Source organism: Heterodontus francisci, chromosome 18 (genome assembly GCF_036365525.1).
Source record: "Heterodontus francisci isolate sHetFra1 chromosome 18, sHetFra1.hap1, whole genome shotgun sequence".
NCBI lineage: Eukaryota > Metazoa > Chordata > Chondrichthyes > Heterodontiformes > Heterodontidae > Heterodontus > Heterodontus francisci.
Window position 1 is genome coordinate 60,842,826 of NC_090388.1, and position 27,890 is coordinate 60,870,715.

The 27,890-nt window shown below is 41.2% G+C and overlaps 1 protein-coding gene across 1 annotated transcript in view; it reads left to right on the top strand.

Annotated features, from left to right (window-relative positions):
* Positions 1 to 27,890, top strand: part of phf21b (PHD finger protein 21B) — a 269,761-nt gene that overhangs the window by 106,722 nt on the left and 135,149 nt on the right. Inside the window, exon 4 of the mRNA XM_068050837.1 lies at positions 4,940 to 5,197. Coding sequence (XP_067906938.1) covers positions 4,940 to 5,197 — 258 coding nt within the window. The remainder of the gene's footprint in view (positions 1 to 4,939; positions 5,198 to 27,890) is intronic.

Genomic DNA, 27,890 nt, shown 5'->3' on the forward strand with positions numbered 1-27,890 from the left:
TCACCTCACCTCACCTCTTGAATTTGGTCATTTTGCCCATGTTTGGACCAAGTTGTTAATGAGTTCTGGAGCTGAGTGGCTCTGGTGGAACCCAAATTGAGCATCAGTGACCAGATTATTGCTGTGTAAGTGCAACTTTCTAGCACTGTCGACGACATCTTCCATCAGTTTGATGATCGAGAGTAGACTGATGGGTTGTTGGCTGCATTGGATTTGTCCTGCTTTTTGAGGACAGGACATACCTGGGCAATTTTCCACATTGTTTGGTAGATGTCAGTGTTGTAGTTGTTTTGGAACAGCTTGGCTAGAGGTGTGGCTGCTTCTGGAGCACACGTCTTCAGTACTATTGCTGGGATGTTGTCAGGGCTCTTAGCCTTTTCTGTATCCAGTGCCTTCAGTCATTTCTTGATATCACGTGGAGTGAGTCGCATTGGCTGAAGACTGGTACATGTGTTGGTGGGGGCCTGAGGAGGAGGCCTAGATGGATTATCCACTAGGCATTTCTGGTTGAAGATGGTTGCAATTGTTTCAGCCTTGTCTTTTGTACTGACATGCTGGGTTCCCCCATCATTGAGGATGTTTGCAGAGCCTCCTCAAGCTCAAGGGTACAATTCTAAAAGGGGTGCAAGAACAGAGAGACCTGGGGGTATATGTACACAAATCATTGAAGTTGGCAGGGCATGTGGGATCCTGGGCTTTATAAATATAAGCATAAAGTACAAAAGCAAGGAAGTTATCACGAACATTTATAAAACACTGTTTTGGCCACAACTGAGGTAATGTGTCCAATTCTGGGTATCACGCTTTAGGAAAGGTGTGAAGGCTTCAGAGAGGGTGCTGAAGAAATTTAAGAGATTGAATCCAGGGATGAGGGACTTCAGCTATGTGGATAGATTGGAGAAGCTGGGATTGTTCTCCTTCGAGCAGAGAAGCTTGAGAGTTGATTTGATAGCGGCGTTTGAAATCATGACGGGTCTAGACAGAATACATAGAGAAACTGTTCCCATTGGCAGAAGGGTTGAGAACCAGAGGACACAGACTTCAGGTGTTTGGCAAAATAACCGAAGATGAGATGAGGAGAAATGTTTTTATGCAGCGAGTGGTTATGATCTGGAATGCACTGCCTTAAAGAGTGGTGGAGGCAGATTCAACAGAGGCTTTCTAAAGAGAATTAGATATGTACGTGAAGGAAAAACATTTGCAGGCCCAAGGGGAAAGGGTGGGGGAATGGGACTAGCTGGAATGCTGTTGCTGCGAGCCTCATTGTTGACGTTTCAACTTTAATTACTGTCGGCTGGGTTTCCTGAAGACTGGGTGGATTCACACTTACCTGCTGGATCCAGGTGCCTACCTGGGAAGTCTTCACAATTGGGCATTCCCTACCAACATCCCCTGCCCTGCGAGGTCTCCGATCCACCTGACTCTGGCCTCAGAATTCCGATTCCCACCCTCTGAGGTATCCCCTATGTCTTTGTAGGCATATAGTAATTTTATTCCGTATTACAGCCTCTAGATGCTGCTTCCACTACTTATGTTTGGATGACTGGTCCATAGTTGCCTTATTTATCTCTTACTTTTTGAACAGAGGTACTACATTAGCAACACTGCAGTTCTCTGGCGCAACTTCCTTATCGAAGGATCTTTGAAAGATTATGGCCAGAGCCTCTCCTATTTCCTTGCTGATTTACCTAAGCACTCTTGGGTGCAAAGATTTGTGCCTTTTTCCCACTAAGGGTTCTACCAATTTTTTTCAGTGGTACTTCCTTGTCTATCTTTATCTTTCTTAATTGCTCCTCCTCCTATTATTCCCACTATCACATCCTTCTGTGAAAACTGAGGGAAAAGTACTCATTTAGTCTTTCTGTCATTCCTGCAACCTCCATAAAATTTGCTTTTTCATCTCTACACTTTCTTTAACTATTCATTTACATCGTGTGTTCAGTAAAACCCCATGCTATTGTCCTTAATACAGTTTGCCCAAATTCAGAACTCCTAATAGTCTTTCTAATCTTTTTCACATCCCCTCTATTTCCTATTGATTTTCTTTTGCATTATTAACCCTAGATTTTTAATCTATTTTTAACTTTCATTTTAATTTGTCTACTCCTACAAGAAAATCCAGTTTGTGAGTACCAGTCTTTCCTTAGCCTAATTGCGCCTTTGTTAATGCTATTATGTCATACCACCACATCGCAATTTGTGACTCTAGCTTACCTATCTTATTCACAATATTTTGTGCTTTTTTCATACATTTGACTGAAACTCACCTCTCTGCTTGGCTATCTTACTCATTTTACATTGCCTTCATTCTGATTTGTTTTTTTCTTTTGTGTCATTTCTACACTCCTTGTTCCTTTTGCTGTCCTTTCTGTTTCCTCTTTTTGTCCCAGCCTTGTTCAGTTGAAACCTGTCCATGCCTGTCGAGGCCATTCCTGCCTGAGACTTGATCCTAAAGTCCTAGGATTTAACCCTCCCATCTCAACCAAGCAGTTAATTCCCTTAACTTGATATTTCTGTGTGACTAGCATGTGCACTGGAAATAATAGATTACTTCAGCTCTTGAATCTATCTGCTAATTGTTCAAAATTCCTTTTGCAGAACTCCAATAAAATTTCTTATGTCATTGAAGTATTTTTAACTGTTGCCCTCTGTTGTGACCTCAGGAGTGCTTGTGGATTCCCCTAACTATGAATCCTCCATTGCTACTGTATTTGTGCAATTTTAATTCTTGCCCTTGGCAGCCATTTGCTCAATGGTGCTGTGGTTTTTCTCATGATCTCTTGTAAATTGTGGTCATTGACACAAGAACATCAACTTTGTTCAGTATTACTATTGTGGTCATTGTACTGAATATCTGTTTGAATTCAACACTTAGAGACTGTGGTGGGGCGGTGGGGGGGGGGTGGGGGGGTTCTCTGCACTGATAAATCGAAGCCACTCTACTTATCCTGATATTCTACTTCCTTATTAATTCTTTCTGCTAACTGGAGGACTACCTGATTTTTAAAAAACTTTTCTGATAGGAACGGAGGAACAGGAGTTGGCTATTTAGCCCCTCGAGCTTATTCTGACATTCAGTGAGATTATGGATCATCTGTATCTTAACACCATCTATCTGTCTTGGCTCCATATCTTTTAATACCCTTGTCTAACAAATCTGCCAATCTCAAATTTAAAATGATGAATTGAATTAGTATCTACTGCTGTTCATGTGAGAGAGTTCCATACTTCTACCACCCTTTTTGTGAAGAAGTGTTTCCTAATTTCTCGTCTGAATGGCTTGGCTCTGTTTTTAATGTTATGGCTCTTTGTCCTAGATTCCGCCACTGGTGGGAAAAATGTTCTCGATCTCTCTCTACCTTATCATTTCCTTTCAAAATTGTAAAAGTCAATCAAAACACCCCTTAAACTTCTATATTGCAGGGAGTACAAACATAGTTTATGTAATTGCTCCTCATAATCTAACTCTTGGAGCCCTAGTAACATCCTGATGAATCTGCACTGCACTCCTTCCAATGCCAAATATATCCTTTCTAAGGTACAGTGCCCAGAAGTGAACAGAGTACTGCAGACAAAAACAAGAAATGCTGGATTCACTCAGCAGGTCTGGCAGCATCTGTGGAAAGAGAAGCAGAGTTAACGTTTCGGGTCAGTGACCCTTCTTCGGAACTGACAAATATTAGAAAAGTCACAGATTATAAACAAGTGAGGTGGGGGTTGGGCAAGAGATAACAAAGGAGAAGGTGCAGATTGGACCAGGCCACATAGCTGACCAAAAGGTCACGGAGCAAAGGCAAACAATATGTTAATGGTGTGTTGAAAGACAAAGCATTAGTACAGATTAGGTGTGAATATACTGAATATTGAACATCAGCAAGTGCAAACCTGAAGAAAAACAACCTGAAAAAAACAGTGGGTGAGCAAACTGAACAAACTAAGATGAACTGAAATAAATACAAAAAAAGATTGTAAAAAATGTAAAAAGGAATGCCAAAAAAAAAGGAAGAAAAAATAACTAAAAATGAAAGTAAAGTCGGGGGCTGTCATGCTCTGAAATTATTGAACTCAATGTTCAGTCCGGCAGGCTGTAGTGTGCCTAATCGGTAGATGAGATGCTGTTCCTCGAGCTTGCGTTGATGTTCACTGGAACACTGCAGCAATCCCAGGACAGAGATGTGAGCATGAGAGCAGGGGGGAGTGTTGAAATGGCAAGCAACCGGAAGCTCAGGGTCCTGCTTGCGGACTGAGCGGAGATGTTCCGCAAAGCGGTCACCCAGTCTGCGCTTGGTCTCCCCAATGTAGAGGAGACCACATTGTGAGTAGCGAATACAGTATACTACATTGAAAGAAGTACAAGTAAATCGCTGCTTCACCTGAAAGGAGTGTTTGGGGCCTGGGATAGTGAGGAGGTAAAGAGTACTACAGATGCAGTCGAACCAAGGCTTTGTATAGCTGTAGCAAAACTTCCTCCTCTTTATATTCTAGCCATCTATTATGAAGGCTAACATTCCATTAGCCTTTTCAATTGTAGTGATCTGTGTACATGAGCCCCTAAATCTTTTTGGGCCTCCACTGTTAGTACTTTCTATTAACAGTAATGCTTTTCTTGTTTTCCCCATCCCAAACAAGTATGTCAAGAAAGACTGGGGCTCTAGAAATATCTCTTTAAAAGGAATATCATTTATTTTTGTAGCATTACATTTGTGAGGTTCTCTTAATTTATTTTGGGTCAAACTCAGGCAATGAATAAGAACATCAACTTTGTTCAGTATTACTATTTTATGAAATATTTCATTATAAAACCAGCATGTATATGTTTTAAGTGATTTAACTAACATGAATTGAGTAGACTTTTTGTTTCACTAAATTTTCTTCAGCTAATTGTGCATAGTTTGTATTGAACAAGAAATTGAAATATTCTTTTCCTCTTCTCTTTCAGAAGCTTGCAGTAAGAAGTTGTCCTATTGGGAGTACCAAACCTATTCCACTCATCAAGGCACCCAACCAGAGCATAGCAATTTCAGTGGTGCCATCTAAGAATCCCATCACTATGGTAACTGCACACATTAATGGACAGAAGGCAGCGAGCACAGATCCTCCACAGATGGCCCCAATCAACCTCCAAACAACCAACAAACTGGCAGGGAGCAATTTAAACTCCACTGGAAGGAGAGTACCAGAGACATCAAATTCACAGGTAGATCCTGTCGGGGAACGAACAATTGCTAAACACGCAACAAAGCAAGGAATGTGTTTGCAAACTGGGTGGGCAGTGGGATATCTGGGATGAGGGCACAACACTGATGTAAAGAATCTGGTGTTCATTAAGAGGGCATAAATTTTAAAAGCATCTTTTGTGATGCAGGATATGTAGATGCTACATTAAGTCTTTATTAATTATCCAATGGCAAGTGAATTCTTCTGCCTCCTATCAAAGGTTTCAACTTAATGGATAATTGTGTACATTTTTTATGAAGTTGTTTTCTCACTTCTTAAGTGACACAACTTGCAAAGGATGAGGAACAATAATGGAGGTGATCATGTATGGTTTTGCATTCCATTTCATCTTGTCCTGGAGATGTATAATCTTAAAGCATGAAAGAAGGAACCATTTTTAAGGTTTGCTTTTGCTGCATTTGCTTTTAGGAAAGTAAATCTATAAATTACATTTTATTGGATTTTCATCAAAAATAAAAGAAACACAGGTACAAGTGAGGTAGTAATAACACCTTTCAATTACAGCAAGAAATTGTTGCAGAAGCAACAGCAAAGTCCATTACTTGTTTTAGTGTCTAATAGAATGCAATATTTTGCATCATTCCAAAGGCATGACAACTTAGTGATACAAGGGAGTAAATAAGTGAGTTGGGAGGAAAACCTAGTGTTTCCTTTTTTTTTCATATAAATTTTGCATTTAAAATGTCACAATAGATTTTTCAAGAAATGTCAACAGCAATTTGTATTCATATAGCACTCCTCACATACAGGAAGACATCTATGACCACTTTACAGAAGAAGAAGGGGTAGAATAGACTCTAGGAATGGGGAAAGGGGATTGGTGGGGATGAAAACCAAAGCTGTTCCAGCACAGATGTAATACTGGCATCTGTAGACAACGTAGAAGATTGCCCAGGTATGTCCACCCCACAAAAATGAGCACAAATCCAACAGGGCCAATTCCTCCCAATCTGCCTGCTCTCAACATCAGCAAAGTGATAGAAGAAATCATCAACAGTGCTATCCAGTGGCACTTAGTTTACAATAACCTGCACATTGATGCTCATTTTGGATTCCACCAGGACCATTTGGCTCCAGAACTCATTGGAGCCTTGGTCCAAACATGGACACGAGATGAATTTGATCATCACTGCAGAAGTTCTACAGGGCAGCGTCCTAAGTCCACTGTCTTCAGCTGCTTCATCAATGATGTTGCTCCATCATAACTTCAGAAATGCAGCTATTCGCTGATGATTGCACAGGTTTCTGTTCCATTTGCTATTCCTCAGATAATGAAGCATCCATGCTTGCATACAGTAAGACCTGGATAATTTCCAAGCTTGGCTAATAAGTGGCAACTAGCATTTGTATCACATAAGTGCCAAGCCAAGACCATCTTCAATGATAGAGCGTAACCACCAGCCTTGACATTCAATTGCATTACTATTGTCACATTTCCCACCATCAACATCCGGGGTGGGGGAGTCACCATTGACCAGAAACTCAATAGACCAACGTATAAATGCTGTGACTATTAGAGCAGGTCAGAGGAGTAAGTCACTCATCTGACTCACTAAAGTATCTCCACTACTTACAAAGCATAAAACAGAAATGTGATGGAATACTCTCCACTTGCCTGAATGAGTACAGCTGCAACAACACAAGTTCAACATCAACAAAAGCAGTCTATTTGATTGGCACCCCATCTACTAGCTTAAATATCTGCTTCCTCCACCACTGATGTGCTGTGGCTGCAGTGTGTACTAACTACAGGATGCACTGTAGAAAATCATCAAAGGCATCTTTGGCAGCACTTCCTAAACTCATGACCTCCACAGTCTAGAAGGACAAAGGCACCAGGTGCATGGGAGAACCATTACCTCAAAGTCCTACATCATCCCAACATCACAAACTATTGGTCATTTATGGCATTGTTGTTAGTCAGACCTTGCTGTCTGCAAATTGGGTGCTACTTTTCTTGCATTGACTGCACTACAATAAAAATTACTTAATTGGCTGTAAAGTGCTTTGGGACATGGTGAAGTTATAAAAGGGACTATATAAAAGCAAGTCTTTCCTTTTTATTTTAATACATAGATGCCTGGAAGAATTGTGGATTTTTATCAAGGAGAAATTGTCGATCTGGTTAATAAGTTGAAGCTACTTGCTTTTATAAAAGCAAAATACTGCGGATGCTGGAAATCTGAAACAAAAACAAGAAATGCTGGATTCACTCAGCAGGTCTGGCAGCATCTGTGGAAAGAGAAGCAGAGTTAACGTTTCGGGTCAGTGACCCTTCTTCGGAACTGACAAATATTAGAAAAGTCACAGATTATAAACAAGTGAGGTGGGGGTTGGGCAAGAGATAACAAAGGAGAAGGTGCAGATTGGACCAGGCCACATAGCTGACCAAAAGGTCACGGAGCAAAGGCAAACAATATGTTAATGGTGTGTTGAAAGACAAAGCATTAGTACAGATTAGGTGTGAATATACTGAATATTGAACATCAGCAAGTGCAAACCTGAAGAAAAACAACCTGAAAAAAACAGTGGGTGAGCAAACTGAACAAACTAAGATGAACTGAAATAAATGCAAAAAAAATTGTAAAAAATGTAAAAAGGAATGCAAAAAAAAGGAAGAAAAAATAACTAAAAATGACTAAAAATGAAAGTAAAGTGGGGGGCTGTCATGACATCCCCCCACTTTACTTTCATTTTTAGTTATTTTTTCTTCCTTTTTTTTGCATTCCTTTTTACATTTTTTACAATCTTTTTTGCATTTATTTCATTTCATCTTAGTTTGTTCAGTTTGCTTACTCACTGTTTTTTTCAGGTTGTTTTTCTTCAGGTTTGCACTTGCTGATGTTCAATATTCAGTATATTCACACCTAATCTGTACTAATGCTTTGTCTTTCAACACACCATTAACATATTGTTTGCCTTTGCTCCGTGACCTTTTGGTCAGCTATGTGGCCTGGTCCAATCTGCACCTTCTCCTTTGTTATCTCTTGCCCAACCCCCACCTCACTTGTTTATAATCTGTGACTTTTCTAATATTTGTCAGTTCCGAAGAAGGGTCACTGACCCGAAACGTTAACTCTGCTTCTCTTTCTACTTGCTTTTATGTTAGCTTGTGTGTCAGGAATCTTACTGACAGTATGTGTTTTGGAATTGGTACAGGGCTTGGTCATTAAAGCATTATTCAAGACCCTCTCTAAGTTGATGTGGATGGAGCAGGGTTTTCTTGCGGGCTTCTGAACCCCACCGTCAGGCTCAAATGGGGATCAGAAGCTGACACTCTGTGGGGAAACAGTCAGTCATCTGTGATTTCCCTAAATTGGCCAATTAGTGGCCAGAGGATGGGCTTGTCGTTCAATTAAGGATGGTGGGCTTTCAAAGCTGGTGGCCAGTAGGAGACCTTCCAGCTTGAAAGCAGCAGGATGCTATGCAGGTAAGCAAGAAAGAGAGAGTGTGCCCAAAATTGAATTAAAACTTAAAAAATGGCCTTTTCAGTGCTCTGGGGAGGAGCCACCCCCCCACCCCACATGTCGGGCTGCGACAACTGCTGCTAAACCCAGGCAGGCAGGGAGAGCCTCTAAGCCTGCCTGGAGTGTCGGCCCCTTGGTCCACTGCCAGGAGGCTGTCCATAGGCAGCCAAACTGACCCCTGCCGCCTGTGGTAACCTGGAGGCTGACTGGAAAATCCCAGTCGGCCTTCCTCAATAGGCCTTTAATTACTTCAGTTGGCTACCCGCCGCTTGCAGTCGGGTAGCCCTGCCTCCAGGGAAAAGCCCTGCCTCCATTAGTGGCCCTGGTGAAAGCTAAAAATTCTGCCCTTGGTGGTTGCACCTGATCTGGCTCGATGTAACGTTAGTAAGAGAAGTTCTCAGGTGCATGGAAGGAAGGTTCTATCATGGTCATAGCCACTGTTCAAACATAAATAAGAGAGCTCAGCAAAAACATCATTTTGGAAAGTGCCTGTGAAGTCGTGGGACCCAGGAATGCAACAGTCTGAGCAAACTGCTGTGGATGCTGGAAATCTGAAATGAAAAACAGAAAATGCTGAAAATGCTTAGTAGCTCTGGCAGCATCTGTGTAGAGAGATAGAGTTAACCTTTCAGGTGGATGACATATTGTCAGTGACGAAAGGTTCTGATGAAACTGGAGGGTGGAGATGCCCCCCTGTAAAAGAAAAAAAATCTAGTGGCTGCAAATATGTTGGGTAGGTAATCCAGAGCCCTGGCTGTATGTCAGCTCCTACTACTAAGGAAAGGAAATAGAGCAAATTGAGAAGGGGGCCAGCCAAGGCCCAAAATTGGAATTACAGCCACCCCTTGCAACATTGCTGCTGATCATTTTCCTTACCCTGTCCCCACACACAATTTTCTGTATCATCAAGCCTCTCTCCTCTTATCAGCTGGTTCTATTTTTGTGTTCCTGCTTTAACATTTGAAGGATTATAATGCAAGTTTGCTGATTTGCTGACCTTTAATAAAAAATCCTATAATCAAAAATTACCTCAAAATGCCTAAAATTGGATTTTTTGCAGTTTTTTTCCTATAAAATAGATTTATCATTAAACTTCAAAAATGGCCAGAAGCAAATAGCTTTTTAACAGAAATTTCAAGCATTGCCCTGAAAATAAAATCAACACCGTCTCAATCGCAATTTTTCTTTCTTCCTGTCAACAAAGAAATTATAGTTGCTGATGTTAGCAGGTATACTAAAGTACAGGTGCCATCTAAGTGAACAGTCTTAACAGGAAAGGGCAATTGTTAATATTTAAATATGAAACTTAGCTGAAATAAAGATGTGAGATTGCAACATCCCAGGCCAGCACAGATTTGACGGTCCTTATGACCTCCTCTAGTGCTTTAGTGTTCTAAGATTCAATGACTTGTTTGGAAATGTTTGGGGGGAAAAAGTAAAGGAACTGTCAGATTCTTGCTGGATGAGAAAATGGATTCCTTACCTAAAGCCACAAATGGGTTTGTGGATGAATTTCTGAAGATTCAACCCTCTTTCCATCTCTCTCCTTCTCTCTTGCACTCTTCACTCTCTGTCTCTCGCTGTTCCTCCCCCACTCTTACTCCCTCTCCATTTCTCTCCCTCCATGCTTCTGGCTTCCCCACCATGCCTCTGGCTTCCACTATTGTTTTGCTGTCTCTTACCAGCTCTCTCTCTCCTCTCGCCATTTTCTCTCTCTCCATTTTTCTTGCTCTCTCTTTCTTACGTATCTCTTGTTCCCCTTCTATTTCTGTCTCTTTCCCCTGATATCTGTTTCCTGGAAGGGCTGAAGAAGCAGTAATGCCAGAACAAGATGAATGCAAGGGTAAAAAGAGCCTTAAATGGTGAAGTGCAGCCCAGAGGTGGTGGGCTGCAGCAGGTGAAGAAAAAGCAGCACCAGCAAGAATCTGGCAAGCAAAAGAGCAGGATAGGCAACAACAATGGTGAAGCTAGTGTTGAGCAGTGGAATGGTGAAGGCTGCTGTAGAGGAAAAGTAAAAAAGCTAAATTTAAAATGGGTGGGGAAAAAACTGGCAGGAGGTTCAGATGAGGTTGCAGGGCAGGCTGTGATGTTGGGAAAAGCTGGTATTCGGGCGCAAACTTTGGGTTATAGAGAGGGCAGAAAGGAAGCAAAACAGATAAAAGGCCACCGATCTGAAACATTAACTTTGTTAATCTCTCCACAGATGCTGCCTGACCTGCACTTTCTGTTTTTATTTAAGCAAAACAGAAAGATTCATTAATTTAAAATAAGGAACAAGAAATAAATTAATTTAAGATATCTATTAATTTAAAACAGATTTTTAGTTATCATTTTAAAAAAAGGTGGAAGAAAAACAAAATAGCAAAAGCAGCAGGAAGAACTGAGTGACTCATATATCAAAACGATGTGCAGATTGCAAGCTGAGTGTGGAGATTTGAGTTTGGTGAGAGGGGATTTTAAGTGTTATCTTTATGAAAGTCTGGTCTGCAGTTAGCATTTAACTTGGATTTACCCTCTAGATAAAGTAGGGTTAAGAAAGTAAAGTAAGTTTCTCACAGTCTTAGGCAGGGATTAACAGGCTCTACTGTAGAGTAGCTGATCAGTTAAGTTGATGACCAGTCAAATCTGGTTGCTGCAGTTTCAGCTTCAAGAGGTCCGGGTGCAGCCTGCAAACGGCGTGCAGTTTGCAAGCTGAGCGTAAAGGTTCAAGTTTGGTGAGTGGCGAGTTCGGTGAAGGGGGCAGGAGGTGCTCCATTTCTCTACTTTTTCAACCCTCCAGTATTTGGTTCTTGCTTCAGTGCAGCGGAAGGAGCTGTTTGGAGAGTACCTGGTAAGCTATTATACTTATAATAGATAGTCTGTAAAGTCAAGGTATGGCAGGGCAGCATTGCCGAGTGGAATGTACAGCCTGTGGCATGTGGGAGGTCATGGACGCACCATGTATTCTGGACAAACAAATCTGCAGGAAGTGTCATCGGCTGCAGAATCTTGAGCTCCGGCTGGAGTCACTGTTGTGCATCCACAAGGCGGAGGACAATGTGGATAGCACATTTAGGGAGGAGGTCACACCACAGGTTAGGAGCATGCAGGCAGATAGGGAATGGGCGACCGCCAGGCAGTCTAAGAGAACCAGGCAGGTCATGCAGGGCTAATCGGTTTTCCATCTTGGATACTGATGAGGGTGATGGTTCCTCAGAGGAGTACAGTCAGAGCCAAGTTTGTGGCGCCACAGGTGACTCAGCCGCACAAGAGGGGAGGCAGAAGAGTGGAAGAGCAATAGTGATAGGGGATTCAATAGTTAGGGGAACAGACAGGCATTTCTGCAGCAGTAAACGTGACTGCAGGATGGTGTGTTGCCTCCTTGGTTCCAGGGTCAAGGATGTCACAGAGGCTGCAGGACATTCTTCTGGGGGAGGCTGAACAGTCAGAGGTCGTGGTCCACATTGGTACCCATGACATAGGTAAGAAGGAGGATGAGGTCCTGAAAGCAGTTTTCGGGAGCTAGGAAGGAGATTAAAAAGCAGGACCTCAAAAGCAGTAATCGCAGGATTACTCCCAGTCCCACGTACAAGTGAGCATAGCAATAGGAGAATTAAGTGATTGAACACGTGACTGGTGTAGGAGGGAGGGCATCAGATTTCAGAGACATTGGGACTGGTTCTGGGGCAAGTAGGACCAGTATAAGATGGACGGGTTGCATCTTAGCAGGACTGGGACAAATATCCTTGCAGGGAGATTTGCTGGTGCTGTTGGAGAGGGTTTTAACTAAATTGTCAGGGGGGTGGGAACCTGAGAGGGAGCTCATATTGGAGGGAAGCAAAACTGGTAACTTGTCTGGGGTGTGGGAACCAGGAGCAAGTATTAGAGAGGAATACCAAGGTGCACAGAATACTGGGAAGATAGATAGCACGAGAGTAGGGAATAATAAGTTATTAGGTGGGGTCAGAGTAAGGGGGGGAAGTAATAAAGTCTGAATCAGAGTTGTTGTGCATGTATGTGAATGCATGGAGTGTGGTTAGTAAGACTGGTGAGGTACAGGCGCAGATTGCCATGTGGAAATATGATGTGGCTATAACAGAGACCTGGCTTAAAGAAGGGCAGGACTGGGTGTTAAATATTTCTGCTTACAAGGTGCACAGGAAAGATAGGAAAGGGAAAAAAGGGGGAGGGGTGGCAGTATTGATTAAGGAGAGCATTGCGGTGCTGGATAAAAGGGATGTCTCAGAGGCATCAAGGATAGAATCAATTTGGCTAGAGCTAAGGAACAAAAAAGATGCAGTTACATTGCTCGGTGTTGTCTACAGGACAGCAGCTAGTGGGAAGAACATGGAGGAACAAATTTGCAAGGTAATTACAGAGAGGTACAAAAATTACAGGGTGGTTATAATGGGGGACTTTAATTATCCAAACATAGACTGGGATAATAGTAGTGTGAGGGGCAAGAGTTCCTAGAGTGTGTTCAGGAAAATTTTCGACAACAGTTTTTTGCTAGTCCAAAGAAAAAGGAGGCACTGTTAGACCTGGTTCTTGGGAAGGGGCCAAGTCCATCAACTATCAGTAGGAGAGCATTTCGGGGATAGTGATCATTATTTCATAAAGTTTAGGCTGACAATGAAAAAGGACAAAGAGCAATCCAGGGTAAGAATAATTAACTGAGGGAAGACCAACTTCAATGGGGTAAGAATGGAGCTGGGATGAATAAATTGGCGTCAAAAGCTGACAGGAAAATGAGTAGATGAACAATGGGCTACCTTCAAATAAGAGTTCGGGCACAGTCAAGGTATGTTCCCTCGAAGGGGAAAATTAGGGCAAACAAATTCAGAGCTCCCTGAATGACAAAAGAGTTGGAGATTAAGATAAAGAAGAAAAAGTGTGCTTATGACAGACGTCAGGTAGAAAATACTATTGAGAACCAGGCTGAATATGGAAGGTCCAGAGGGGAAGTGAGAAAGGAAATAAGAGAAGCATAGAGAGAGCATGAAGAGAGACTGGCAGTTAGCATTAGGGTGGAAATTGCAGAGGCACTGGTCATGATATTTCAGTCTTCCTTAGATTTGGGGGTGGTGCCAGAGGACTGGAGAATTGTAAATATGTTGTTGTTAAATCCTTGTTCAAAAAAAGGTGTAAAGGTAAGTGCAGCAACTACAGGCCAGTCACTTTAACTTAGGTGGTGGGAAAATCTCCAGAAAAAAATAATTCTGGACAAAATCAATGGTCATATGAACAAATGCGAGTTAATTAAGGAAAACCAGCATGGATTTCCTAAGGGAAAATCATGTTTAACTAACTTGCTGGAGTTTATTGAGGAGGTAACAGAGAGGGTTGATGAGGGCAATGCTGCTGTTGTGATGTACATGGTCTTTCAAAAGGCATTTAATACTGTGCCACACAACAGATTTGTGAGCAAACTTGTAGCTCATGGAATAAAAGGTAGCCACATGGATGCGAAATTGGCTGAGTGACAGGAAAGAAAGAGTAGTGGTTAATGGATGTTTTTCAGGCTGGAGGAAGGTTTGTATTGGAGTTCCCCAGGGATCTGTGTTAGGACCCTTGCTTTTCCTGATTATATATTAATGACCTGGACCTTGGTGTACAGGGCACAATTTCAAAGTTTGCAGATGATACAAAACTTGGAAGCGTTGTGAACTGTGAGGAGGATAGTGTCGAACTTCAAAAGGACATAGACAAGTTGGTGGAATGGGCAGACAGGTGGCAGATGAAGTTCAATGTAGAGTAATGTGAAGTGATTCATTTTGGTAGGAAGAACATGGATAGACAATATAGAATAAAGGGTACAATTCTAAAGAGGGTGCAGGAGCAGAGGGACCTAGGTGTATATGTACATAAGTCATTGAAGGTGGCAGGACAGGTTGAGCGGGGTTAACAAAGCATACAGTATTTTCACGGTCTTGTCTTATTTTCTTTCTCAACTCGGGAAATAATAGCCCAACATCTGGAATTAGAAGAAGAGGAACAAGAAGGTCGTAAGTCAGAGAGTGATGCAGTGGTATTGGCTAACATTCTGTTAGAAACTAAATAACTTGAGCAGGAACAAGAAATAAAAAAATTTGGAAAAAGAGGAAAGGGAAAAAGAAAAAGCAATAGCAATGAGAAAACTTGAACTTCAGAGAGAAAGTGAAAAAGAGAGGGAATTTAGGCTAAAAGAGATCGTCTTGAATCCAGAGAAAATTTGGGTCGGGAAGAACCTGAATTTAGCTCAGGACCCAGCGAAAAGCTGCTTAAATTTATTCAAACTCTTCCAAAGTTCGAGGAAAGGGACGTAGAGGCATTTTTCACATCTTTTGAAAAAATAGCCAAACGGATGAAATGGCTGAAGGAAAGTTGGACATTGCTTATGTACAGCAGGTTGGCCGGCAGAGCTCATGAAGTTTATGCCATGCTTTCTGAAGAGGCTTCTGCAGATTGAGATGGCAAAAAAGACTATACTCGCTGCATATTCGTTATCCCCTGAAGCTTACCGTTAGAAGTTTTGGAACTTACGGAGATTGGCTGGGCAGACATATGTAGAATTTGAGAGGGTGAAGCAAATTAATTTTGACCGTTGGATATGGGCATTAGAGGGAAATCACGTATAAGAATCTTCAGGAGTTGATTCTCTTAGTGTTTAAAAACTCCATTCCTTCAGTAGTGAGAACACATGTAGATAACCTGAAAGTTTTGAAAACTAGGCAAGCAGCGGAAATTGCTGATGACTTTGAGCTTGTGAATAAGCCAAAACCTTTTGTCCGTCACCCCCATAAATCCGAGGAGGATAGAAAGTGGGAGAGTGAAAGGAAGGCAAGTAGCTAGGGACAAGAAGGAACAGCTGGGAATGCCCCAGAATCACCTCAGGTCAGAAAGGAAGGTGCTGAGAGTAGAAGTGAGGTTCGCAAGCTGAAGTGTTATCATTGCCACAAAATGGGTCATCTTAGTTCAGAGTGCTGGAAACAGCGAGGTAAACTCATAGGACTTGGGGTGCGCAAAGCTAGTACAGAGGAAAAGACACTGACTGAGTGTATAGCAGATCAAGCTATCGCTTTAACAACAGTTATAAAAGCAGAGTCATACAGCACAGAAACTGACCCTTCGGCCCATCGTGTCTGTGCCGGCCATCAAGCACCTACTTATTCTAATCCCATTTTCCATCACTTGGCCCGTAGCCTTGTATGCTGTGGCATTTCAAGTGCTCATCTAAATACTACTTAAATGTTGTGATGGTTCCTCTTCAGGCAGTGTGTTCCAGATTCCAACCACCCTCTGGTTGAAATTTTTTTTCCTGAAATCCCCTCTAAACTTCCTGCCCCTTACCTTAAATCTGTGCCCCCTGGTTATTGACACCTCCACTAAGGCAAAAGGTTTCTTCCTATCTAACCTATCAATGCCCCTCATAATTTTGTATACCTCAATCAGGTCCCCCCTCAGGCTTCTCTGCTCTAAGGAAAACAACCCTAGCCTTTTCAGTCTCTCTTCATAGCTGAAACGCTCGAGCCCAGGCAACATCCTGGTGAATCTCCTCTGCACCCTCGCCAGTGCAGTCACACCCTTCCTATAGTGTGGTGCCCAGAACTGTACACAGTACTCCAACTGCAGCCTAACTGGCGTTTTATACAGCTCCATCATAACCTCCCTGCTCTTATATTCTATGTCTCAGCTAATAAAGGCAAATATCCCATATGCCTTCCTAACCACCTTATCTACCTGTGCTGCTGCCTTCAGTGATCTATGGACAAGTACACCAAGGTCCCTCTGACCTTCTGTACTTCCTAGGGCCCTCCCATCCATTGTATATTCCCTTGCCTCGTGAGTCTTCCCAAAATGCATGACCTTACTTCTCAGAATTAAATTCCATTTGTCACTGTTCCACCCATCTTACCAGCCCATCTATATCGTCCTGCAATCTAAGACTTCCCTCCTCACTATTTACAGCGCCACCAATTTTTGTGTCATTTGCGAACTTACTGATCATAACTCCTATATTCACGTCGAAATCATTAATGTACATTACAAACAGCAAGGGTCGCAGCACCGATCCCTGCGGTACACCACTGGTCACAGGCTTCCACTTGCAGAAGCAACCCTCGACCATCACCCTGTGCCTCCTGCCACTAAGCCAATTTTGGATCCAATTTGCCAGATTGTCCTGGATCCCATGGGATCAATCTCCCATGCGGGACCTTATCAAAAGCCTTACTGAAGTCCATGTAGACTACATCAACTGCTTTACCCTCATCTACACATCTAGTCACCTCCTTTAAAATTCAATCAAGTTAGTTAGACACGATCTCCCCCTAACAAAGCCATGCTGACTATCCCTGATTAATCCCTGCCTCTCCAAGTGGAGATTAATTCTGTCTCTCAGAATTTTTTCCAGTAGTTTCCCAACCACGGATGTTGGACTCACCGGCCTGTAATTACCTGGTTTATCCTTGCAACGCTTCTTGAATAATGGTACCACATTCGCTGTCCTCCAATCCTCTGGTACCTCTTCTGTGGCCAGAGAGGATTTGAAAATTTGTGTCAGAGCCCCTGCAATCTGCTCGCTTGCCTCACATAACAGCCTGGGATACATCTCATCTGCTGCTTGGGATTTATCCACTTTTAAGCCTGCTAAAACAGCTAATACTTCCTCCCTTTCAATACTAATATGTTCAAGTATATCACAATCCCCCTCCCTGATCTCTGCACCTACATTGTCCTTCTCAATAGTGAACACGAATGCGAAGTAATCACTTAAAACCTCACCTATATCCTCTGGCTCCACACACAGATTGCCACTTTGGTCCCTAATGGGCTCTATTCTTTCCCTGCTTATCCTCTTGCCCTTAATATACTTATAAACTTATATATACTTATATACTTATCCACACACCACTGACCACCTCCAGGCGCTTACCCATTGTCTCTCGAGATAAGGAGGCCAAAGAAAAAAATTGCCTAAAAATTCCACTGTGGCAAAAGAAACATTGGAACTTTTAGGGCTCTCAAACATTTTGAGATATATGTCTGCCAGGACTATAAAGAAATATAAATATACACTGACCATAACCCATTAACATTTGTGGAAAAGTTTAAAAACTGAAATGCTAGAATCTTGAGATGGAGTCTGTTGTTACAGACTTAACATCTAAGTGTTGTACACATTTCGGGGGAAAATAATGTTATCACCGACGCTTTGTCACGGATTTAATCATGTAAAGCATATGCGATCTTGGGCATCATAAATAGAGTCATTGAGTACAAAAGCTCTGGTTAGGCCCCAACTGGAGTATTGCGTCCAGTTCTGGTCAGCACACTTCAGGAAGGACATGAGGGCCTTTTGAGATAAAGGCCTGCTACCCGACCCGGACTCGACGACGGGTTGGGTTGTACCTCCGGGTCCGGCATTCAGGCTCTTGTCGGCTGGATCGGATGTGCTCTATCACCACCTCAGGTAAGTGACTTTCATGTTAATTTACTTTTTGGACTTTAAAGGTGGTTTTGCTACAGTTATTTTAAGTTTGTGCAGGTAAGGAACCAAGTGAAAAACAGAAGGTATGTTAATTGATGGTTGGGCGCAGGGGGGGGAAAATGGAAGGACTCGGTCGGATGGGGTTCTGTCGGGCTCAGGTTGGGTCTCATTTGCAGACCTGAGTGGGCCTTTACCTTGAGAGGGTGCAGAGGAGATTTACCAGGATGGTTCCAGGAATGGAGGATTTTAGTTACAAGGGTAGGTTGGAAAAGTTGGGTTTGTTCTCCTTGAAGCAAGAGATTGAAGGGAGATTTAATAGTGTGCAAGATTACGACCGGCTTGGATAAGTTTTACAAGGAAAAACTGTTCCCATTATCTAATGGTATAAGGATTAGGGGGCACAAGTTGAAAGTTTTAGGCAAGAGATGCAGGGGGAATATGAAGAATCACTTATGCAGCGCATGGTATTGATCTGGAACTCTGTGCCCACAAGGGTGGTGGGAGCGAAAATGATTAGTGACTTCAATTAGAAGTTGGATGGCCACCTGAGAGAAATAGACTTGCAGGGCTAAGGCATGCGAGCCGGGGAGTGGGACTGACTGCATAGCTCTGTGGAGAGCCAGCATGGGCTCCTGTGCCTTGGATGACTCTAAGTCCTCTCTACAAGTTTCAATTTTTCTCTGATTTCCTGAAGGTTTGTTTGAAACTTAAATATGATTTATTGAATCACCTTTGAATCATAAGCTTTCAAAGTGACATTGGTGAAATCTTAATACAAACAAGTGATGCTGGGTTTTAACAAAACTTGGAATTTTCTATTAATTTCCACACTCTACTAGTTTTCTGCATTTAAAAAAAAAAGTACCAGAGATTGCTGTTGGTAAATTATATTTACATTTTATTGTTTCCTTTTTTGAAGTCTTATGATTCCCCAAATAGGGTACTGGAGGTATAGGTTTAAGGTGACGGGCAAAGTTTAGAGGGGATGTGCGAGGCAAGTTCTTTACACAGAGGGTGGTGAGTGCCTGGAACTTGCTGCCGGGGGAGATGGTGGAAGCAGGTACCATAGAGACGTTTAAGAGGCATCTTGACAAATACATGAATAGGATGGGAATAGAGGGATACGGTCCCCGGAAGTGCAGAAGGTTTTAGTTTAGGCAGGCATCAAGATCGGCGCAGGCTTGGAGGGCCGAATGGCCTGTTCCTGTGCTGTACTGTTCTTTGTTCTTTAACTTACATAGATGACGATAGTATAAAGAGAATGCTGTAAATTATTAGGAGAATGAATGGCGCATAAATGCGGGAAAAAATGTTAGTGTTTTTACAATTTCTATTTCTTGCATTGTAATGAAACGTATTTTGGGAATGGTGTTTCATTTTGCCAGGGGCGGAGGTGTCACGGTCTTGTGTTAATTTTATTCCTCTCCTCGGGAAATATTGTGGTACACCTTTTAAGACCATCAAAAGATCAGTGCATCTTTAAGGCAGAAAGTTCCAGAGGCTCAGTGAGCCAGAGTGCATCCTGGTTGCTAAGCAACAGCCACAGAGAGAGAGGGGACCCGAGATTCAAAGTTACAGTTTTGACTTTTAAAATTAGCTGAGCAGCAGTTAGTTGAGAGCTCTGAGACAGTTTAAACTGAAGGAAAAAAAGCTGTTATTTCTCTCTCAGAATTCTACAAAGTTTCAAGCCGAATTAATTCCATAAAAAATAAGAAAAAGCTTTTTCTTTTACAACAAATTATTGATGTCTGCTGTGTTCATCACTGGGAAAAAAGAGTTTAATACTACAACAGCTGAACTGCTGAACCCCTATCTTTGAGGGACCCTTTTTTCATCGGGCCTTGGAAGATTGCAAGTGAACTTTGACTGTGTTGTATTGGAAGACCAAACATCAGGAACATACTTTACAGAGACTTTTTTTCTATTTTTTCAGTCAGCTAATTTAAAACCGAGCTTATGTATGCGAATGCAGGAGTTAGATTTTTAAGTAATAAGTTATAAGGTCTTTAGATATTGGTTTATCTTAATAGTGTTTAAGATTTTAGTTTTCTGGAATAAATAGTTAATTTGTTGATATCTAAATAAACTTGCTTTGGTTCGCTTCATTCGGGGGTTACTAGATTGTTCAATTTGGCTCCTTTTTTCTGATTTGGAAAGCTGAAAGAAATGTGCTGCGACCTGTAGAGCGATGGGACTAAATTGGCAGTGCATTGCTCCCACCGCGATCCGAATCATATATTTTGATTGGGGGCTTTGTCCTGAGGGATTGTAACAGTATCCTGGGCTTTATTAATAGAGGCACAGAGTACAAGAGCAAGGAAGTTATGTTGAACTTGTATAAGGCACTAGTTCGGCCTCAGCGTCCAATTCTAAGAGCCTGACTTGAAGAAAAAGGTGAGGGTATTGGAGAGAGTACAGAAAGATTCACGAGAATGGTTCCAGGGATGAGGAATTTCAGTTATTAAGATAGATTGGAGAAGTTAGGATTATTTTCCTTGGAGAAGAGAAGGCTGAGAGGTGATTTGATAGAGGTATTCAAAATCACGAGGGGTCTGGACAGAGTAGAGAGAGAGAAACTGTTCGCACTCGTGAAAGGATCGAGAACGAGAGGGCACAGATTTAAAGTATTTGGTAAGACAAGCAAAAGTAACATGAGAAAAAGCTTTTTCACGCAGCAAGTGGTTAAGGTCTGGAATGCGCTGCTTGAGAGTGTGGTGGAGGCAGGTTCAATTGAAGCATTCAAAAGGGAATTAGACAGTTGTATGAAAAGGAAGAATGTGCAGGGTTATGGAGAAAAGGCAGGGGAATAGAACTGAGGCAGTTGCTCTGTCAGAGAACCAGTGTGGACACGATGGGCCGAATGGCCGCCTTCTGCACTGTAACGATTCTGTGATATCTCAAAGCCCCAGCAACCGGAGCCTGCATCTGTTTCGTACAGGATTCCTTTTCAAAAGCTGAACTAGGTAGTTTCAACGTTACGTTGACATAAAAGTGTTGTGAAAAATTGGTTTGTTGACTGGAAGTGCATGCATATGTAAGACTGATAATGTATAAATAGAAAAGTATTTATGGGTTGACATTTCCATCAGTATTGGTGGTTTAAATTGAAAGTATAGTTTCATGTACATATGCTTCTATCAGAAAGTAAATTTTGGAAATGTACACCAATGAATTTTTAAAAAATTTCGTTCTTAGTAATCTTTTTAGTAATACATTTGTATTAAAGTTTTACAATTGTCTCCTCTACATAGGTGTTGAGCAAAGATTTCATGTAACACAATTTTGCTACAACCAGGAAAAACTGTTTTATTGGGAATTTGCCATCCAGCAATTTTTTTTATATATGTAACTAATCAACTGATCTTAGTTCAGTGATCAATGATGAAGAGATGGGATCCTGAGATGCTTGTGAACCTCTCTTGCACAGTTTTGGGAATGCTTGGCATGCTGAGTCATCAAATTAAAAAAAAAACTGCTGGTCAGCTGAAACTGAATTGAAGGCTTGTTCTTTTTTTTTCTACTGTTTTTCTTTAGACCAGAGGAGGAGTTATAGAATTTCTTTACAGCAACATGCCTGACGTTAAGAGCTGAGATGAGAATTCCAGACATATAATTGCACCTTCATTGTGCTCCTAGGTTGGAACTACAGTGTGTTGTATTATCTTGATGTTCAAGATAGGATTCTAGAGAGGGCATTCACAGTGACTTGGTGGGTACATACATTGTCCAATTTTGCACTCAGCAGTACAGCCAGAGAAATCCCCAGTTTGATCCATGATGTATGTTGAGATAACGGTCACAGCAGTGGCAGTCTTGCTGGCATTACAGTTTGATTCTGTGGGTGATCAAAGGCGAGATTTCATCTTTGATCACTAAACAGTGATGCATTCTTGAATGTGTGTGTGTGTCCGCTAACTCAACAGAGACTGCTTTTAAGAAAAACCTGGGATCTTCCAGATAAAGTGGTTCATTACTACACTCGGAATTAGTTTTAAAGCATGGTGTAACATGCTGAAACAATTTGGTGTGCGATATAGGCTGAGATCTTTTGAGAACTTAATCTCTGTGCTGTTGAGGGGAAAGCACTTAGCAAAAGGCAAGCTGAAAAATTTGTCACACTTAATTGCCTTCCCAACATTTTTTCACAGAACAACATCTCTTCACCTGGGAGTGCGTTGTATGTTGGCTAGTGCTCTTTCTACCTTAAAGTAAAAATTAAAATATTTTGTAATGCCGTGTTAGATGTGCAGCGTGTTAATTTTTGCATGAAGAACATGTCCTTTTGTAATCTGGTATTCTATTTATACAACTTAAGTATTGAGAAATGTCAGCATTTGCAACGTCTTGAAATTAAATGCAAGTTTGTGTACGTGCAGATAAAGCAACACTCTAAAAGAGTCTGGTTATATGGTTTAATCAGTGCCAGTATCATTTTCCAGTCATCTTGCAAGGCACAGTAACCACCACTTGTGAGCTCACTCTGATTGTGTAAATCATTGTGATTGTAATTTATCATGGGTGTAATTATAATCTAACCCACACAATGGAAAACTGACTGGACTGAAGGGGGATGAACAAAAAGGAAATGTTTGTGGTGTTTTTTGGGGGAGGGGTTGGAGTGGATTGTGAATTGGGTAAAACAAAGGTAGGTATTTCAGTGATTTTATTTTCATGGTTAATTTAAAACTGCATTTTTCTCTGATTAGAAGAAAATTTAAACTTCACGCTTCTGTTTATAGCTTGGCTTGATTTCATATAAATTTGTGCGAAATATGGTTAAGCTGTTTTTAACGAGTAATTCAAGAACTGCCATTTACTGCCTGCAATGCTGATGAGCAGCTGTAATGCTGAACTTCCCAAAAAATAATTTGGGTCAGCCTGCTTGTAAATAATGTCTTCCATTGAGATTATGGCTTTTATTTCCATAGCTGTCTTATCGATGAGCTGCATTTTGGGAGTGTACTTGCATGAATTTTTCCAAATCCAGGCCATTGGAATTCATGCTTTTTTGCTTGGGACCACTTCCATCTCAAGGTTGGAATGAAACCTGGGAGAGTTTTCTCGCTTCTCTACAATCTCCTATCAGGGGATATTGTCTTGATTGTTGTCCTGTCCCTGCTGAATGAGGCAGCTTGATGCCTGTCGTAATGCCTCAGGAAGACTTTTGAGGGAACTGTATAAAAATTGTGTTTTTTAAAAATGAAGCCACCTTTTTTCAGCAAATTGGAAGAGCGCTAACATTTCTTCTAAAATTATTTGTTCCTTCATGAAGTATTGATACTGAATTTTGTGTGAAATTGTCTGTGACTCCAAGACATGTAAATTGTTTTCTAGGTATTCCTTCCCGGTGAATTGTGCGGTGTCAAAAAATCTGCTACAGTCTGATTACATTCTCTACTTTTTTGCTGTGAGAGAGTTTTTGTGTATCATTGGCTTGAGCCCTGACCAGAACTAACCAGTAATTTTAAAACCAATTCTTGCATGTATTGGTAAGAAGGGAGTGTGCTTGTGATCTCAGCTGCTAAAGACTTTGTTCTGCATTGTCTGATGACAATTTTTGTTCATGTACTGTCATAATGCTTAAATCATTGCAGTAGATATTTTGTACGTAGAAGGATTGTAGCAATATAAGTATTTGTTCTGTTATGCCAAACATTACAGTAAACAAATAGTAAGTGGTAATCCGTTTAGAAATGAAACCAAGTGATTTAAATGATTTAGATCAGATATATGATGTATATTAAGGTCCAACAACAATTATTGAGCCTTTCGACTTGGTATAATGCAATTCCATTGAAGGAATAGTGCTCTATTTTCAAGTGTCTATATGTGGGGTGCAATGTTGTATTTAATAAGGGTTGTACTGTTACTGATCCCACACTCTCAGCGGAACTTAGAAAACAGTGTTTTTCGTAGCTCAGGTATCTGAAAGGTGCCAAGTAAGAGGCAAGATGTTTTTGTAGAGGGAGGTTAATTTAAAGGTGTCAGTGAACTTGCATAGCATTCGAATGGTCCTCAGAATTTAATTGATGCAAGTCTGGCTTTGACTATTTGCCTACCTTCGGTGAGGTAGGCAAATACCTTGAGTGCAATGTGAAAAAGACAGAGAACAAGAATAGCAATATGGAATGTTGAACAGAAGTATTGAATGAGACAGCTCTGGGTTGCATTTATACAGTGTTCTGTTAGTTTTTTAAAAATTCATTCATGGGATGTGGGCGTCACCGGCTAGGCCAGCATTTATTGCCCATCCCTAATTTCCCTTGAGAAGGTGGTGGTGAGCTGCCTTCTTGAACCGCTGCTGTCCGTGCGGTAGGTACACCCATAGTGCTGTTAGGAAGGGAGTTCCAAGATTTTGACCCAGCGACAGTGAAGGAACGGCGATATAGTTCCAAGTCAGGATGGTGTGTGACTTGGATGGGAACTTGCAGGTGGTTGTGTCCCCATGCATTTGCTGCCCTTGTCCTTCTAGTTGGTAGTCAGAGGTTTGGAAGGTGCTGCCAAAGGCGCCTTGATGCATTGCTGCAGTGCATCTTGTAGATGGTACACACTGCTGCCACTACGTCAGTGTTTGTGTGTGGCCATAAATTACAGGGAGTTGTGGATTTTATTTTTATGAATTCTGGAGTCTTGAATAATTCAAATTTTAACTAGATGATAAAGTGCCCTATTCAGGAGTAGTCTAGATAAACAAATTTCAAACTTGATTGAGCATGAAGCAAATAATAAGAGTTTAAAAGATTATTGAGCAGGAGAGAACCTTGAGCATTTTTAGGCTGGTATATTTATGTAATATTTACAATTTGATTATGGTAATATTGAGTTTTTTTCACTTAAAAAAACAACTGAATATGTTGATTTTCCTGAAACCTTAATTTGACTGTTGCATTGCTTGTTTCATTGTTCTGGAAAAAATGCGAAATCTTTTAGCGTTTCCTGGTGGCTGGATAAGATGGAGAGTATGAATGATTCTGTTATAAAGACATGATCAGAATATTAGTGACCAGTTAATCACCATGACGGTTATGCACCAGAACTTCTTATGAATATCTAGAAACAGAATATTTTCCTTGTGTAACGTAAGTAGTCTGCCCTTTAACTAACAATCTTGTTCTGGAACTTAATGGTTTTTCAAATTGCTGTATAATTTACTTTTGTAATGTTTTTCACAGGTCACAGTGTTTTATCATTTTTGCTCTTTCCTGATGTAGTGTTACATGAACTTTAAAAAAAAATTAAACTCACTAAAAGAGCAGTTTCAGAGGACATTAGCTATTGAGATTTTTTTGCTTTTGTGTGTTGATTATATTTGCTGTGCAAGAGTTATTTGTGTTGTGATTGGCTTGGGACTGGAAACAAAATCAAGTTGGAACCAGTGCAGAAAATGTAGAAATGTGCTTATTTTTGACCAAACCTATTTTCTCTTGTGCTTTATTGAGATTTTTCTGTTGAGCAAGCTGTTGCTGAGAGTGTAAGTGACAAGGTCCCAACTCAGTTACTCTGTGAATAAGAGCAGCACACTGACAACTTGGGATCTACTTTTGTTTTGCCTTCCCTCATAGTTGTGCTTATTGCCCACTCAGTATTTCACCATGAGATGGTGAATAGTGGCCTTGATCACATGTATTGCTGCTGTTTCATGAAATCACTTGTTGGAAATCGAAAATGTGTCCTAGATGAACTATTTTTAAGAGCATAAACTTTGGAAAAGTACTCAACTTCTTGACTACGGTGTTGGACAGTTCCAATTTGTGACCAGGATAATTGGAGGGTTCCAGTGCAGCTTAGAAGAAAGACATATGAAATGCGAGCTTCTTTGTCAGTACAACAAGATGGGGAACCAGAGAATTTTACATTTGATCTCTTGATGAAACCTGAAAGTAATTTAATATTTAAGATGGAAATGTAATTATAATGAAATATTTTAAAGTAAATGTTTTGTAAATCTTAGTTTTAGTACATTTGTTACATGTTGATCAGTAGATTATATTTTAATGCATGTTGACAGCTAATATTTAAGATGCAAGCTTTTTTCCCTAATTGAAATCATAGGCCAGTATTAATAAAATAGCATTTAAAAAAAAAAGTTTAATATTGGACTACATTTTATAATTTCTTTGAAATGTTTCACTTCGATATACTCTCAAACATGCAGTTCTAAATTTATTCATGCATTTGGAAGTACTTATATGTTCCAGATTCACCGTCCTTTTATATTAAATTCTCTCCCTATATTGTGTATTTTTTCCTATTTGGAGTGAAATTTCTAATTTAAGAATTTAGAAACAGTTGTTCAAACTATATTTAACCCTTTGTAAAAGTCCAGCCTTTGCATGTTATTTCATCTTATAGTTGGAATATTGTCCTCATGGCTTTTTCTTTGGTCTTGTCCGATATGCACCTGCTTCAAGAATATGCAGGATAGTGAATCAGAGGGTACTCCAATAAAGCTTCTTTGTCTTCTTCCCCTTTCTGTTCAAAACCAGGCTCAGCGGAGTAGGGAATTAAGTCTGAGTGTCATCATCATATAGGACAGTATATTGGTGTTCAAAGACTGTGCTGCCAACTATTTTGATGCTTTATAAAATTTGGATGGATGTTTCTTTTAATTGATAATTTTGATCTGTTCATGCTTCCATGTTATTACAAAGCCTCCTATGGCTTGGATATTCAAATTTAATCATGAATAACAATTTTTTTTTTTCAAATTCTCTTGAGATGGCAAGGCTGAATTGCCCCTCTCTAGCTGCCCTGAGAAGATGGTGGTTGACTAGGTGAGGTGAGAGTGATTGCCGTAGCATTTAGACATGTGTGGCATCAGGGAATCCTGGCAAAATTGAAGTCAGTGGGAATTGGGGAAAACTCTCCAATAGCTGGAATCATACCTAGTACAAAGGAAGATAGTTATGTTTTTTGGAGGCCATACGTCTCAGCCCCAGGATATCGCTGCAGGAGTTCCTCAGGATAGTGTCCTAGGCCCAACCATCTTCAGTTCTTTCATCAATAACCTTCCCTCCATCATAAGGTCAGAAGTGGGGATGCTCGCGGATGATTGCACAGTTTGTACCATTCGCGACTCCTCTGATACTGAAGCAGGGGGTGTCTAAGTGCAGCGAGACCTGGACAACATTCAGGCTTGGGCTGACAAATGGCAATGACCATCTCAACAAGAGAGAATCCAACCTTCTCCCTTTGACATTCAAAGGCATTACCATAGCTGAGTCCCCCACCATCAACATCCTGGGACCAGAAATTTAACTGGTCCAGCATGTAAATACCATGGCTACAAGAGCAGTTCAGATGCTGGGAATCCTGTGATGAGTAACTTACCTCCTGACTCCTCAAAGCCTGTTCACCATCTATAAGGCACAAGTCAGGAGTGTGATGGAATACTCTCCACTTGCCTGGATGAGCGCAGCTCCAGCAACACTCAGGAAGCTCGATACCATCCAGGACAAGGCAGCTCGCTTGATCGGCATCTTATCCACCACCTTAAACATTCACTCCACGACTGGTGCTCAGTGGCGGCAGTGTGTACCATCCAGGAGATGCATTACAGCAACTCGCCAAGCCTCCTTCGGCAGCACCTTCCGTACTTGCGACCTCTACCACCTAGAAGGACAAGAGCAGCAGACACATGGGAACACCACCACCTGCAAGTTACCCTCTAAGCCACACACCATCCTGACTTGGAACTATATTGCCGTACTTCACTGTTGCTGGGTCAAAAACCTGGA